The following is a 16709-nucleotide window of genomic DNA, read 5'->3' on the forward strand; positions in this document are numbered from 1 at the left end:
GTACTAAAACGTACTAAATATGCTACCCTTTGTATTAGGCAAACGGGAATGAGGATCACTGATGCAGAGTTAGAAAGATGTACCAAAGAATTTTTGGAAATTTGACCTATAAGTGTACGAAAAGTACTTAAAGCTACTAAATTTAGTACCAATTATATATATTTAACGGATATATTTGTACGAAAAGTACTAAATGGTACCAGATTTAGTACAATTTGGATTTGAGTGAACGGATAGAGCTGGAAATCTGAAACGTGGAATAAAGATTACTGTTCAAGTGTAGGATTGAGATCTGGAGGTGGAAATTCATACTTATGTATACGAAAAGTACTAAGTAGTACTTAATTTGGTACAATTTTGATTTTAGAGAATGGATGGAGTTGGAATCTTCACATTTAGAATTATGATTACTGGTGGAGTGTATGTTTATAACATGGAGGTATTTTTGGAAATTCGTGTTTAAAAGGTACTAAATTTGGTACTAGTTGGATTTGATTGAACGGATAGATATAGAATTTTGAAATTTGGAAATAAGATTACTGTTGGAGTATAGGATTGAGGTAGTTTTGGAAATTCGTACTTATTGCGTACGAAAAGAATTAAATGGTACTAAACTTGGTACAATTTGGTTTTGGGGGAACGGGTTGAGCTGGAATTTTGAAATTTAGAGTTAATATTACTCTTGGAGTGTAGGATTGAGATAGATTTTTGAATTACGTACTTATGTGATCGAAAAGTACTAAATGGTACAAGATATGGTACAATTTGGATTTGGGTTAATGGATAGAGGTGGAATCCTGAAATTCGGAATTAAGATTACTGTTGGACTGGAGGGTTCAGATAAGGAGGTAGTTTTGGAAATTCGTACTTACGTATACGAAAAGTCTAGATGGCACATAATTTGGTGCAATTTGGATTTTGGTGAATGGAGAGAGCTGGAAACCTCACATTAGGAACTAATGTTACTCTTGAAGTGTAGGATAGAGCTATCGAGACAGCTTTGGAAATTCGTACTTATGTGTATGAAAAGTACTAAATGGTACTAAATTTGGTACAATTTGGTTATGGATGAGTGGAATCCCAAAATTTGGAATTATAAGACCCGCTGAGTAGATAATTGAGACGGTTTTGGAAATTCGTACTTACGAGTATGTGTACGAAAAGTACTAAAAAGTAAAAGTACTTGGGTGAACGGATAGAGCTGGAATCTTGAAATTTTGAATAAAGGTTGCTGTTAGAGTGGAGAATTGAGACAGCTTTGGAAACTCGTACTTATGTGTACGAAATGTACTAAATGGTACTAAAATTGGTACAATTTGGTGAACGTATAGAAGAGAAATCCTGAAATTCGTAATTAAGATTACTGTTGGAGAGGAGGATTCAGGTAGTTTTGGAAATTCGTACTTATGTGTACGAAAAGTAGTAAAGGATACAATATGGATTTTTTGCATGCATGGTGCTAAATTCCTGAAATATATAACTAAGAGTACTGTTGGAGTGGAGGATTGATATAGTTATTGTAATTCGTATTTTCGTATAAAACGTATTTTTATGTTATGATCTGTGTTGGGTATGGCGGTCACTTAGGGCTGGTGTTGCAAATAGAAAAGTACAAAGTTTGGTGTTGGATGTAGCAATGGAACTTGTATTATATAATTAATGTGCGAAAAGTAGTAAAGTGCAATAAATTTGGTATTGGGCTAAGAAATAGAAGTTGAATTCTGATTTATTATTTTTTTGTCAGGCTCACTGTTAGATGTGGTTGTACAATAATTGTACTAGATGCATTAAAATGTCTCAAAAAAATTAACTGTTATAGAGTGCGCATAAAATAACATTTTTCAAATTCCGAAATTAATGCTACTTCTGTTGGAAAATGTGGATAAAATCTTCAAAATACCAGTACCGTTGTAATAAAACGTGAACTGGAATATGGGTCGCTGTTAATGTATAGGGGTGCGATAAGGAAACAATAGGTGTACGAACAGTACTTTAATGAAATTAAATATCAATTAAGATATGTATTAGTACATCAACATTATCAGTGTTCACAATTTTCATATTAAATATTGTTTAGTTGTAAATTATTCCTTTTCCGCAAACGAATTAGCGGACATTTTGCTAGTCTTACCATAATTGTTTTCTTTTGCCGAAAATTGAGACAAAAAATAAAAATATCTTATGTATTTTATTTGTATGTAGTTTTGCGTGCCATGGTACTCTTGTGCCATACATTGAAAATATTACATGAACATTTTTTAGCTTTTAGGAGAGAGCGGAGGTGAAGGAGCTCCCTTTCTCCCTTCTTACCAATAAACTAAAAACATTTTCATGAAAATGTTCATGAACATTTTCATATCATGGCACAAGACGTAGTTTTGCTAGAGTTTTAAAAAAATATTTTTGTAAAGCTGATTTAAGTCGTTTTCTAAAAATTATTTCGGGAAGTGTCAAATTTTTTCCAAAAAATTTTGCTAAGGAAATTACTAATCATCTACGTGATACCAATAACTCAAAACTGTTATATGATGTTATCTCTAAAAATCAAAGATATGATAAATTGTGTGGGTTATTTTAAAAAAAATTACCAATATTCAGAAAAGTGTAAATAAAATTAAAGTAAAAGTCAGCATTCATATAACTTGTATACTAATGCTTGCTGAAGTTTTTCAGAACCTTTAAAATCGTTTTAATCACTAGTTCCGTTGTCTGTTGACTACTCCAAAACTATATGAACATTACTACACAAATTGAAAGATTTTTTTTTTTTTTTAATATTTTTGCCATCTATTCATTCCTCTAACATTATTTGTTTAACAGCAATTAATGTTTACCCATTAGGCTGGACATTTTCGCGCTGTGCGTTTTGCTGGGTTATCTTGGTCTGTTGCAACTGACTACGAACAACGTTAACAACATCATCGCCATCGCTACTGCTATTGTCAGTCGGTAATCAGTGTATAAATTAATAAATTAACACAGACTGCATAAATAGTGGAAGGCGAGGAGAGGGAGAACAACAATTCATTCAAATCCATGGTCTTAATGTATGAATAACGACGTGTGTTATCCCTCTCTTACCCCATTCAGTCATTAGTCTGTCTAGATGTAACGATATCGAACTACATTTTATTCAAAAAAAAAAAAAAAAAAGATAAAAAAAGATAGGAGATATCATTCTATGGGGTATATATCAAAAAGAGGTGCTGTACCAACCATCCTCTGTGGGAATGTTTTGTACACCCAACGAATTTCCAAATTCTGACCATTTCGGTGGGATAATGAGACTAAAGCCTTAAAAATACCGAAGATCGATAGGTACCCTTCTATGGGGGCTATATCAAAACGTGGACCCATGTAGCCCCCATATACCAAACATCTCAGCAATAATAGAAGCTTCTGTACCAAATTATTAAGCTCTACCTTGAATATTGCGAAATTTATCTTGATTTCAACAGACAAACGGACGGATGGACCCACATCGTTAGTTATATCAACCTAGAATTTTGTGGCACGATTACTTAAGAAATGACTTTAAAATTTGGCCGAAACTTTGCACATAATAAAAGGTTTTTTAAATAGTTGCTTCATATTACTTTCTATTATAGAGAGTAGTGTTTTTCAAAACGATACCAATATCATGATTCATGATTCCGGCTAAGGGAATTTTCAATTGGCTTTTCAGCATTTTTCATATATTTTTCGGTAAAGAGCGAGCGCTTTTAGTATCGAGTATTCCCATACAAATGCGAATGATACTCACTTCTCGCTTTTTCCAAAAAACATCAGAACAAAAATATTTGCAACTTGCCAGCACATCTCTCAAATATGCATCAAGTTTCAACAACACCTTCAGGTACCTCTCTCACAAAAGTACAAAATTTAGTTCAAGAGCTGTTTGAGGGTCATCAAGTTTTACAGAAGGCACGCCTTGTGGTCCTGTTTATAGTGATATTAGGTTTTTTCCTGGGCAAGTACATTCTTCCTAACAATCCTACCTTGACCAAATAAAATGGCTGGTGGGTTGACTTTGATGGACTATATCGAACAATTCCTTCCAGTATCCTCGCCACAAAGTTCAAATGTTCGAGATTTTTTTGAAATTTTATCGAGGCGCTGGTTTGAATTGATGCGTGAGAGCTCACGTAGTCACGGTGCACAATGATTCGTCTTCTCTTGTTCGTTTTTTGAATTTCTCAGTAGACTTCAGGCAAAAAAATTGTACTATGCCACTCAGAATTTACCGTCCTACGTTCCTCAAGTCGTATAGTAGCCACATGTTCAGTTTAGTCGAAGAAACAGGCGAACATTTGCTTCGAAGTGGTTTTTCCATGAAGAACTTTCGTTGGATTTGGCTCGCCTTCGAAGACCGCCATGGTCGATTGCTGTTTTGTTTCGGGCTCCTAAGCAAATATCCAATATTAGTCGTCTGTAACGATCTTATAAATGTCGTTTGAAGCACCGCGATCGCATTTATTCACAATTTTTTGCACCAATCGACAAGAGCCCTTTTTGAGCGATTGTCAAATTGTGCTGGATCTACCCATGACCTTAATTTTTTTAGTTAGTGTCGGCCACGATTGAGTTCATTAAACCAGTTTTTCATAGTGCTATAGGATGGTCGTTTATCGGCATACAAAGATTTATTTTGATCGATGCACCTTGCCGTGATTATCCACGTCGAATATTTTGAAAAATGGTCGGATGAAAATGTTCAAAATTAAATTTCATTTTTTACAAAGTGATTTTCCAGGTCACTGTAAACAACACAACACATAATCGTATGTCAAAATACCCCGAGTATCCTTAGGCTAAAAACTATCAAACTTTCCATTAAATATCAAAGGGCGTCTGGCCAGAAACTGTTCTAGTTTCCCTCGTAGTACATTTAGGTCCAACACTCTCGTTATTGTTTTCTTGTGAAACCATAGGCTAAGACATTTAGCAGTCGGCAAAGCCAAACAATTTTTTTTAGCCAAAGCCTCCCTAAAAGAACTACAATTCTTTTATTTATGTAAATGTACAAAATCCTGTAATCGATCGTGTCCTGAAATATCTTACATCTATTGATCCCAATTTGTTATTGGTAAAAACTGATTTTGCTCGTGAATGCGAACATCCGTGAATTCGATAGTTTTAGAAACTTCTTTTACTCCAAAAAATCCAACTACAATTTTTTAGGACTCTGCATAGAAAAAAGACAAGAAAAGTTGAAAATATGTCATAGATTTGAACATGTTTTTTGTTTTGTCTTAATATAATCATCCTTTAAGCCTTTATCGAATTATAAAAAATATAGGCAAATCTCTACATCCCAGTTGTTACAGCAACTGTAATTCCGATATAACCATTAAATCCGTCTGTTTTAAATTTGTTTATCTGGGATGAACTTGTCTCTTCTTTTATTACAAACATCAAAAGAATATTTCATTTTTAGAAATACCGAGGTAGAGGCAACACAAAGCCGAATAACAAACGACAAAGATACAGCGATTACTGACCCACTTGTTCACTTTGCCATCTGGTTGGGTCGGTATAGATGACTCGCTGGTTGGTTGTTTAGTTTTAAGCAGGAATTGAAACAAAGATGACAGTTTTATAAGTATTATCCTTTCAAATAACTGTGATTATCTAAAGACTGAAAGGAATAAGAACCCAAGAAAAGAACGCTATGAAAAAAGCTACACAGCCTTGTTGTTAATGCAAAACCGGCAAAGAAAACATAATACGTAAGGGAATGTGGAACTAACCTTTCTTTAAGAAAAAAATAAGTGTTGGTTTAGGAAAATTTAGGAATAATATTCTCCAATTAATAATTTGCATACTAAAGGCCAATGTAATCTGATCTGAGCATTTAATTTGAGCCGGTTTCTTTTTTAAAGCAAATTTCTATGCTACATTTTTTGCAAGTATTTCTTCATATATTGTAACTGATCGAATAGTTTAGTATTTTCATTAGTTGTTAAAGAAGAATCTCTTCGAAATTGAGAACTATAGCAGTTTATGTAAATTTCCAACTTTCGTTTAAAACGAGAGTATGCGAATACTTCGAATAAATATTCTCTGCATGTGGTGCATGTGTATGTTTCAGCACGTGTATTTTCTTTATTTTGCATAGTTGTACTTCCACATTTGTTGTTTATTTGCTTTTCAATCCCTTTATCTTTCCATCCATTCATTCATAGCTCTTTCGGTCTGTTCTCCAGGCAGTCTATTTGTCGTCTGTCATTTTGTCAGCTTGTAGCAAAGCTTGAGAACAATACTTACAAGCCGCTTATTTTAATGACGATAATACCCAGCAAGCATTTTCTATCGCCAATTACCCGAAGTAGTCACTCCCGGTCGATAGAAACACACATCCGCGATATCGCATTCTAATTGATGTAGGCACACCGTTCGGGAAGAAATGAACCACGCATTCGTTTCCCCATAAAAATATCGCCATAGTGACTCTCGACTCTGGACTAAAGCGATTCTTTCAAAGACAACGCATGAGACACATTTATGAGGAAACGAGTGCGTGGTTCATTTCTTCCCGAACGGTGTGCCTACATCAATTAGAATGCGATATTGCTGATGTGTGTTTCAATCGCCCGGGAGTGACTGCTTCGGGTAATGGGCGATAGAAAATGCTTGTTGGATATAGTACCTTTAGGCGACAAATAAGTACATTGTTTGAAAGATATTGCATATTTTCCCATAAAATAGTGGCAATGACCAATAAATAAATAAATAAATAAATAAATAAATAAATAAATAAATAAATAAATAAATAAATAAATAAATAAATAAATAAATAAATAAATAAATAAATAAATAAATAAATAAATAAATAAATAAATAAATAAATAAATAAATAAATAAATAAATAAATAAATAAATAAATAAATAAATAAATAAATAAATAAATAAATAAATAAATAAATAAATAAATAAATAAATAAATAAATAAATAAATAAATAAATAAATAAATAAATAAATAAATAAATAAATAAATAAATAAATAAATAAATAAATAAATAAATAAATAAATAAATAAATAAATAAATAAATAAATAAATAAATACATAAATACATAAATAAATACATAAAACAAAAATTAAAATCGAAAATGTGTACATTTTAAAAGTCAAATTAAATTTTAGTAGTCATATCATTATTATCATTATTTCTGCAAACTTATTTGTTTTAATTTTCTCTGTCGAATGAGTGTAATAAGTATTGTTGGCACTTTTGACTTTTTGGATTTTTTTTCCATTTTTTGTTTTTTTTTTCTAATATTCAAATTCACTCTATGATAAAGAAAATGCAAATTTTTTTTTTTATCTAAATATCACTCACCTTATACACAATACATATTATTTGTCTGCTTATTATCAGTCACAATCATATAGTCACTGCACTTTTTTACTTTTCAATTTATTAAAGATTAAATATTAAATTATTAATTATATTTTTGAAATTTCACTTTCCCGTACTTTTCGCACTTGAAATATTAAACTGAATGATATTTTTCTTGTTGTTGGTCTTTGCAAATACTTGGAGTAGCTGTAAAACTCTCACCGTATCTCTCTCACGAGAAGAAATAGTAAAACAATGTAAATTGTTTGTGTAGACAATCAAATGCAGAATTTTCATCTTCTTCTGCGACACTAGGTAGTTCATGCAGATCGATCTAATTTGAACAGTAATACATTTGTTATTGTAAAATGATAAAGTATCGCTCTTTTATAGAAAAGAAGTTCAGAATGCGATTACTTTTGGTAGAGGAAGTGAGTAACTCACTTCCAAATGCTAGCTGGGTAATAGATCATCTGCATTGTTTGACAGTGTCTGTCTGTCTGCCTGTACCTGTGTATGTATGCAGTTGTCGTAGTATTTGTTTTAGTTGTGATGTGTGCGCTGCTTGGCATTTGTAAAGCTTAAATGAATGACTGTCTGACTCTAGCGAGGGACTGAGACGAGAAAAAAGAAGAACACAAAATGATTCAATGACTGAGTGACTGACTGACTTTTTTTACTTGGCTTCATGGGTTGCTTGTTATGCCAAATGTAGAAAATGGAACAGGGGCGAGTTGTGGGAAGGAAGGTGGGCTATTCAAGCAAAACTATTTGCATTCATTCATTAATTCAGTCTTTCTAATCATTGTTATTATTATTATCAGCATCATTACAGCAGGACCAGGAAACAGTGATTCCGTTGTTCTATTTGTTCAAAAGGGAAATCATTTTGAATTCTTCTTGAGTGACCTTTGAGGTCATATGTATGTATTTTGTTTTGTTTTTTGTTTTTGTGGAAGGTGAATAAATTACGAGAACAATAGTTAAAATATAAGAAGTAAAAACAACATGTTAAGGTTTATACAAATGTAAAATATTTTGGGTCAAAACGTTCTTTTTTGTGAGCTTTTTTTTGTATTTTAAAGCATTTTAGGAAAGTCTACCCGCTGTGGATCGAATGTACATAAGTAATATGAACATCACTAGGAGACTGTAGGTAAGGATTTCCAATATATCAAATAAAGGGAAACCTAGCTACTTTGGTGACTAAAGGAGAATGTATGTTCGTAAAATATCAGAGTTATTGAAAACTGCACTAAGCTATCCCAATTTTAATATTTTGAAGTATTTTTTTAATGACAAATACCTCTGCTTCTCTTCTTTTTCTCTTCTGCCCAGCTTTGAATCAGTACCAAGACATTGTCGACAGTAGTCAGATATAAAATTATTAATTATTTATTTATTTTTGTTAATTATGTTTACCAGTGATAAGGTTATGCACAGAGGTAGTGGTGTAGGGTACACATAGTCGGCCCCGTCCCGAGTATAGCCTTTGCTCACCTGTTTTGATATATATAACTATAGGTCTAAGACCATTATTTAGATGTATTTCAAATTTTTAGGACAAAATCAACAATACCCTCCCCTCATAGTTGTGTAGGGTATACAAATTGTCAATCGATAAAAGTTGCTGAATTGCTAAACTGGGTGGATTATATCAGGTTTTTATTGATTAAATACTAGTTTACAATCTACTCGTGTTTAAGTGCTATAAAATGTTTGCAATGGGTATGGAATTGTGTCGATCGTTGGTGTGAAGGCAGACTGGAGGTTTCAAGGTGGGGAATTCGTGGAGAGTCGGCGAGTTCTGTTCTAGACGATTCGTCGCTAGTTATGTTTGGTCTAATCACTGGGATTTCGATCTGTCGAGAAAATCAGGAATCTGGTGCGTTGATGACGGTTTGTAGATAATCTGAAAATGTGATGTATTGTTGATGATTACGGTAAAAACGATGTATTCAGTGTTCGGGTACATGCTGTATTCTAAAGTTGGTAATCTAGTTCCTAGTTCCTTGTACTAGTTCCAAAACGTATGAGTAACATCATGAAATGTAACGTGTGATATTAAGTATACGCGGTTTGTTCAAAGAAAAAATGTGGGCCATTAGAACTGCGAAGTGAACGAGATAGTTCCAGGTAGTTCCTTTGGCACAACTCTACTGTATTGGGCGTTCGGCAGTATATGATCGGACAAATAAGGAATTCGGTGGTAGGGGTTATGTGATCGGGAACTCGATGTATTCGGCGTTCGGGCGTAGATGTTTGGGAGCTGTTAGTCTAGGGTTACGTTATAGACTCTACCATGCGCTACTGACATCTAAATATGATACAGAGACCCGCGGCCCTATGGAACAGTTAAACGAAGTGTCTGTGAAACTGCTGACCCGAATCCTCAATGAAACAATGGAACGAAGTCCCTGTTGAACGGCTGACCCGAATGCCCAGTTTATGCATCGGCCAACTTAAGTGGGTGTCACCGTGGGGCAGTGGTATGCACACCCGCCTTGCACTCAGAAGGTCTGCGGTTCGATTGCCAGGCAACATCAAATTTTCAACGGTGCACATAGGTTTCAATCAGGAAATTTTTGGCCAAAACCCTATTTTTGAAGTTTCGAAATTTTAATTTTTTTTGCACAGAATAATAAAAAAAACATCAAGTCATTTGAAAATAATTAGTATTTATAAATAACGTTAGTATTCGTTGATTGGCGCAGTACCAAAGTTGACACTTTTTTATGTAAAAATAAAACGGACTTTGTGCCGTAAAATATACCATTTTTGTTGTATTGCGTCGCTGCATAAATATACAGAAGTGAGACCAAAGTTATTATGAATCGGGAAGCTGTTAATGAATACTTTCATAATATTTACAAAAAGGGCGATGAAATTTGTAAAATTAGCGTAAAAAAATCAATTTTTATATATATATTAAAAATTATTTTTTACAAATATTTTTAAAATATATTTAAACTTTTAAAAAAATGTCCAAATATGTCCACCTCCAAATCGAATTTGAAAGATAGCAGGGGGGTCTGTACTTACAAATTCAGAAGTCAAATCGTGCTCAAATTTGCCACAGTTAAAATAAAGTGGATTTTTCTATTTTAAGATGGGGGAATTTTTTGTAAATACCTGTTGTGACAGTACGTAGTATCCAATTGAAATAAAACGGTAATACCCACATCTATCAACCGATTTTCCTTAAAATTCATATTTAAGGGTTTCAGAGTGTAGAAAACAAGTATGTATAATTTTTTTGAAAATAGGTCCATTTTTTGTCATAGCCCCAACATAAAAGTACCGTCCGATTTTAGATATTTTGTGGATTTTAGCGACACTTTATGGTCGATTCGGCTGAAATTTGGTATTTTGATCTCTTGGAAGATATGAATCCTTCATACCAAAAATTATTAACATAGGTCAATGTTTTGGTTTAGACACCACACAACGGGACCACCTGTTCAACAAATTTTGGCTGTTTTTGGTCATTTTGGTCGATAAAACGTAATAATTGTTTTTGGAAAACATTTATTATAAATAATAAATAATTTCAATACAAAATGGACGTTGAAATAGTTTTGGCCAGAAAATTTGGATTTGGGGCTATTGTGCGGTGGTAAAATACCCCTCAGTGTAATGTTGACGACATTTCCTGAGTATTTCAGCCATGTAAAACTTCTCTACAAGTGTTTTAGGAGGATCCCATAATCTCGAGCAGTAAAATTTATTTACGTGGAAGCTGTGTTGGCATCAATGTAGAAAAATGGGTTGAAACCAACAAGTTTTTTATGCTCCCTTCCGATTTCTGGCTTAACCTTACATTTTATAGATCTATACCCAGAGAATGACTCAAAGAATACTCCATGGGCAACATGACATTAGTGTATGATTTTTCGATATATCTTATTTTTATACCCTCAGCATTTATGCTAACGAGGGTATATACACTTTCATACGGGCAAAATGTGTCTCATCGAAATAATGGTTTTAGACCCCAGGTATGTTTGGACGAAATTCGTTTCAGACAATTTGGAGTCGATTGAGCAATGTCCGTCCGTCTGTCTGTCTGTCAATATAACTCTCGAATGGATCAACCGATTCTGTCCAAAATTTGGCTTACGTAATATTTTGTCCAAACTTAGTTTAAGTTCGAAGATGGGTTATATCGGTCCTCTCCTTCCGGTACCTCCCCCACAAAAGTTCGAAAATGTTCGGAAAATTTGTACGTACGATAACTCTTGAAGGAAGTAACCACTCCTCCCACACAACATTTCGGATAAGTTCAGTTTAGGTCCTGTGCTCGAATCGCGTTGATTTTTGTTTTAGCAACTTATATTCACTGCCCCCCATACGACGGTACAAATTTCATCAGGGGCAAGTCCATACTTCCTGAGAAAATAGCCTGTAAGTTGCACAAAACCCCTATTACACCGTGTGAGGTGGTTGGAGCGCAAGATAACTCTCGAACGGATATGCCGATTGGGTCCAAAATTTGGCCTTAGTAATATTTTGTCCAAACATAGTTTAAGTTCGAAGATAAACCATATCGGTCCACTCCTCCATGTACCTCCCCCACAAAATTTCAAAAATGTTCGGAAAAATTGTTCGTAAGGTAACTTTTGAAGGGAGTGTCCGAATTGGTCCATACTTTACACATCCTACCATATATCTACCAGATATAGATCAGGTTCAAATATGGACTATATTTGTCCACTTCATCCAGTACCTCAAAAAAAAAAAAAAAAAAAATTCGGATAAGTTCACTTTAAGACCTGCTATCGAATCACTTTGATTTTTGTTGAAGCAACTTGCATTCGCAGCCTCAATTTCGATGGTAAAAGTTTTTTCAGGGGCAAATCCACTCTTCTTGAGCAATCAGCCCGAAGAGTGTAAAAACCCCCTATGGCACCATACGTTGTGGCTGGAGATCCACTTCCATAATGGTCAATGTCGATCCATTCCTTTAAGTATTTCCTCCGCAAAACTTTTGCTCTTTAATCCTAATCAACATTTTTGTCGGTTCATACGCCCAAACAATTTAAAACCCTCTAAATACATACGTTTTTTAGAAAAATTTGTTTCAATATACACGACTGAGGGTATATCTCTGTCGGCCAAGCCGACTGATACTTTTTTACTTGTTTTGAATGATTTTAATTTCAATATTACTCTTAATTTCCTATCCTTATAAGGTATAACTGTAACCAACTAAGCCTTCGTGATTGTAAACCATGTTTCTTGATGAAGTTTTAGCGGAGTACATTCATTATTGTATGGGATTTTATCGAAATAGTTGGAGAACTTCCAAATATTTTTTTTTCTAATTTTTCCAATCAAACCAAAAAATATATTTGGAACAATATTCCAACGACAACTTTTTTCTTTTGCTTTTGCTATAATATGCAGTTTATGTACCCAATCTCTATAAATTTGGTATCATATTTTTTTAGCATTTTTTAAGCTTTTTACTGACTCTCGGGCAGGATAATTTGGATTTACTTTAAGATTTTTTAATATTTGTCGATTTTCCTCGAGAATAAAAATACATTTTGTAAATACTTAAGCATCTACGAATATATTTGGAATGCTGTTAACGATTTATGTACAAATTTCCTAAAAAAAACACCAAAACTTAATGGACATCCCTCAAAACAATTCCCAATGTAATGACTCCGAGGTGTAAATTGGCATATTAATGAGAGTTGTTTGTTCCAGCAGTAGTAAACTCTCCATCAACATCCATTTCTAAAATATATAAGTGGCCTGAGTATAAAGTGAACGAGAATTATATAGAATTAGTCGTAGTAAGTAGTAACGACTGCTGTTATAAACTACACAGAAATACAATTCTCCCTTGTCCAACATGTTATCCCAATGAGGGTAGGTATTAATGTTGCTTATTGTATGGCTGTTTCTTATGATAAGAAGTGACCTCTTGATAGTATTAATTGTTATTATAACATAATATCATCAATGTACCTTTCAAGCACATATTCACTGTCATTTTAGGTCCATATTGATGCCATTCAAACTTTTCTGGTGTTTCTCGATATCTTATGGTCACCAATTCGGATTTTTCAGACTTTTAGTGTCACAAGTCATTTTGAATATGGAATCCTTAGGCATCCTGTATACCACGGTGCACTTGAAGTTCGTCTATATCCGTATTCTTGTGTTTCTTTGTCTCGTTTTTTTGTTTGTTACAGGTTTTAGATTTAGTGCAGAAAGAGTTGAATTCATTGTCTATTGTTATGGAGTTAAAATTGTTGGGCAACAACAGACATCATGAAATGACGAAATACTCACTCCCTCTCTCTCCCCCTCTCCACAAGACTTATCTTTTATACAAATGTACAGCAGCAAACAGACAAATTATTATTCACAATTATTTCTTTTCCAATAGTTTGCTAATTAAACTGTTTTTCTTATGCTTCTTCTTCTTTCTAGGAAAATGTTCATCGGTGGCCTTAGTTGGCAAACAAGTCCAGGTAAGTTGGCATAGTGAAATTTCAAAATGTTGTTCATCATAATTTTCCACCTATAGTGTGAAGTATTTAGTACAAGCGTTTGAATTATCACGAGCTACATTTCAAACGAGTGGAATCCATTAGCAGGGTCAGAGCTTTTTGTGTTAGAAATCTAAAATGTATAAAACAAATTCGTTCATTGTAATAACAACGATTTTCCTCTTAAAAATGGCGATGATTGACTTTTGGGTCTTGTCGGCAAATTAGATTTTAACGAATTTGCAACATTTGCACATGACACTGTGGCCAATGTTGTGTGTCTAGCTGTCAGCCACCCAGCCATACTGAAATGCGTTCCGATTTGATAATCGAAAATACTGAGAAAATATTTTCCTTAATTTGCAACATGTTGTTGCCTGGCAATTTGGAGCTATGCTATCTCGTTGTAATTGGTTCTGGTTCTTCGTGAGTCTTTTGTTTGTTGTGTGCTTCTGCTGGTACTGCTGTCCGCTATGTGCATTCATTTGTTCAATCGCCTATTTGTTACGTTTTGATACGCATGATTTATTCCGAAATGAATAGCTTTTAGTTTTTGGGGCTTGTTACCCACTCCATGGGACGGATCTTCGCGCTGTATTGTTTGCCTCTTGTATTCAAGTGGATGATGCATCGTTAATAACTGCACAACAATGCCGTATACTTAGGTGTATGTAGTTGACGATAAGACATTAACACAGCGCCCGGCATGTCGGACAGACAGTAAAAAAAGCAGACAACACATTGGACATACCAAAAGATTCTTCTGAAATTGATCAACAGGGCCATGGCTATAGATTGCCAACAAATTGAATGAATGCAACAGCAATAATAGAAGTAGATGTGGAAACAAGCAGCACAAATGGCCAACCCAAACAGTCAACCAACGAGCCAGCCAGCGAACCAGCCATGCAACAAACCGGCGACAAATTATTGCCGTTCATTATTCGAGTTGAGTTTAGTCCACAACGCCATTAGTTTTAGCGAATCTTTTTGTTGTTCGATTTGTGGGCTAAATGAATATGAAAAAACCACACTCTTACATACACACTCATACATTTGTGGGGCTTTTAGATAATCATGTAAAAATCAACATGTGTTTCTAAAATGTTTAATAAATTTTCTCAGTATTGCAAAAAATCTATTTGAATATTCCCAGTAACCTGTCAAGGAAATCTTAAAAATAGGAACACGTCTATGCTTGCCACATTTGGGATTTGATTATCTTCTATATAATTTTAGTTGGCTGAGGTGATTTTGGTTCTCTAGGTGATGATTATGACAAATGAAGAGATTGTAGGAATGTTCTCTGTTAATTATCTTCAACAATTTTGTACGCTTGAAAGGTCCTCTTGTCACCTTTCAAGCGTACAAAATGTGTTGTTGCAGTTGAGACATGATTTTGTACAAGTTTCCAACAACACAGAAAAACGTTTTATTGTGAGGAGGGAAATTCATTTTATATAAACCTTTTAGTAACTGCAAGATACTTGTTATACCCTTAGCCTTTAGGCTAAGGAGGGCATATACACTTTGATAGGATGAAAATGTACCTCATCGAAATAATGGGTTTAGACCCCAAGTATGTTTGGACGAAATGTGTTTCAGACAATTTGGAGTCGATCTAGCCATGTCCGTCCGTCTGTCTGTCTGTCCTGCTGGCTGGAGCGCACGATAACTCTCGAACGGATGAACCGATTCGGTTCAAATTTTGGCTTTCGTAATATTTTGCCCAAACTTCGTTTCGAAGATGAGCTACATCAGTCCACTCCTTCCGGTACCACCCCCACAAAAGTTCGAAAATGTTCGAAAAGTTTGTACGCACGATAACTCTTGAAGGGAGTAACCGATTTGGTCCGTACTTTGTATAGTGTAAACTTTCTACCAAAGTAATATGAGGTTCCAAATTTCGGAAAAATTCAGTTTAGGGCCATCTCTCGAATCGCTTTGATTTTTGTTTTAGCAACTTGTATTCACTGCCCTCCATACGACGGTACAAGTTTCATCAGGGGCAAGTCCATACTTCCTGAGAAAATAGCATGAAGGTTGCAAAAGACCCCTATGACACCGTGTAAGGTGGTTGGAGCGCACGATAACTCTCGAACGGATCTGCCGATTCGGTCAAAAATAGGGTCTTAGTAATATTTTGTCCAAACATAGTTTAAGTTTGAAGATAAGCCATATCGGTCCACTCCTTCAGGTACCTCCCCCACAAAAGTTCAAAAATGTTCGGAAAAATTGTTCGTACGGTAACTCTTGAAGGGAGTGGCCAAATTGGTCTATTCTTTACACATCCTAATATATCTACCCGATATAGATCAGGTTCAAATATGGACTATATTTGTCCACTCTATCCGGTACCTCCCACACAAAATTTCGGATAAATTCACTTTAAGACCTGATATCGAATCACTTTTGAAGCAACTTGCATTCGCTGCCTCATTTACGATGGTAAAAGTTTTTTTAGGGGCAAGTCCATACTTCTTGAGCAAACAGCCCGAAGAGTGTAAAAACCCCCTGTGGCACCATATGTTGCGGCTGGAGATCCACTTCCATAACGGTCAATGTTTAATCCTAATCAACATTTTTGTCTGTTCAAACGCCCATTTTTATATACATATACATACATACGTATTTTGGGAAAAAATTGTTTGAATATACACAGGCAGAGGGTATATCTCTGTCGGCAAAGCCGACTGATACTTTTTTACTTGTTTCATTGTCGCATTGTGGGTCGTTATCAAAAGCTGTAGACATCGATAGTTTGTAATTATAGCGAACTGACTTCTTTAGGTTTCAAGTGATTTTGTGTGTTGTCAATTACTTCATCCACAAATTACCAGGAGCCACTCTCGTTCTGAAAT

The 16709-nt window shown here is 34.5% G+C and overlaps 1 protein-coding gene across 8 annotated transcripts in view; it reads left to right on the forward strand.

Moving 5' to 3' along the window:
• Rbp6 (RNA-binding protein 6) overlaps positions 1-16709 on the forward strand; it is a 965414-nt gene that overhangs the window by 82069 nt on the left and 866636 nt on the right. For all 8 annotated transcript variants that reach the window (XM_073984491.1, XM_073984486.1, XM_073984492.1 and 5 more), the window contains exon 3: positions 13790-13830. In XM_073984491.1, the coding sequence (XP_073840592.1) occupies positions 13790-13830 (41 nt within the window). The remainder of the gene's footprint in view (positions 1-13789; positions 13831-16709) is intronic.

This window comes from Musca autumnalis, unplaced genomic scaffold (genome assembly GCF_047663935.1).
Source record: "Musca autumnalis isolate F117 unplaced genomic scaffold, ASM4766393v1 scaffold_4, whole genome shotgun sequence".
In the NCBI taxonomy this organism is placed as follows: domain Eukaryota; kingdom Metazoa; phylum Arthropoda; class Insecta; order Diptera; family Muscidae; genus Musca; species Musca autumnalis.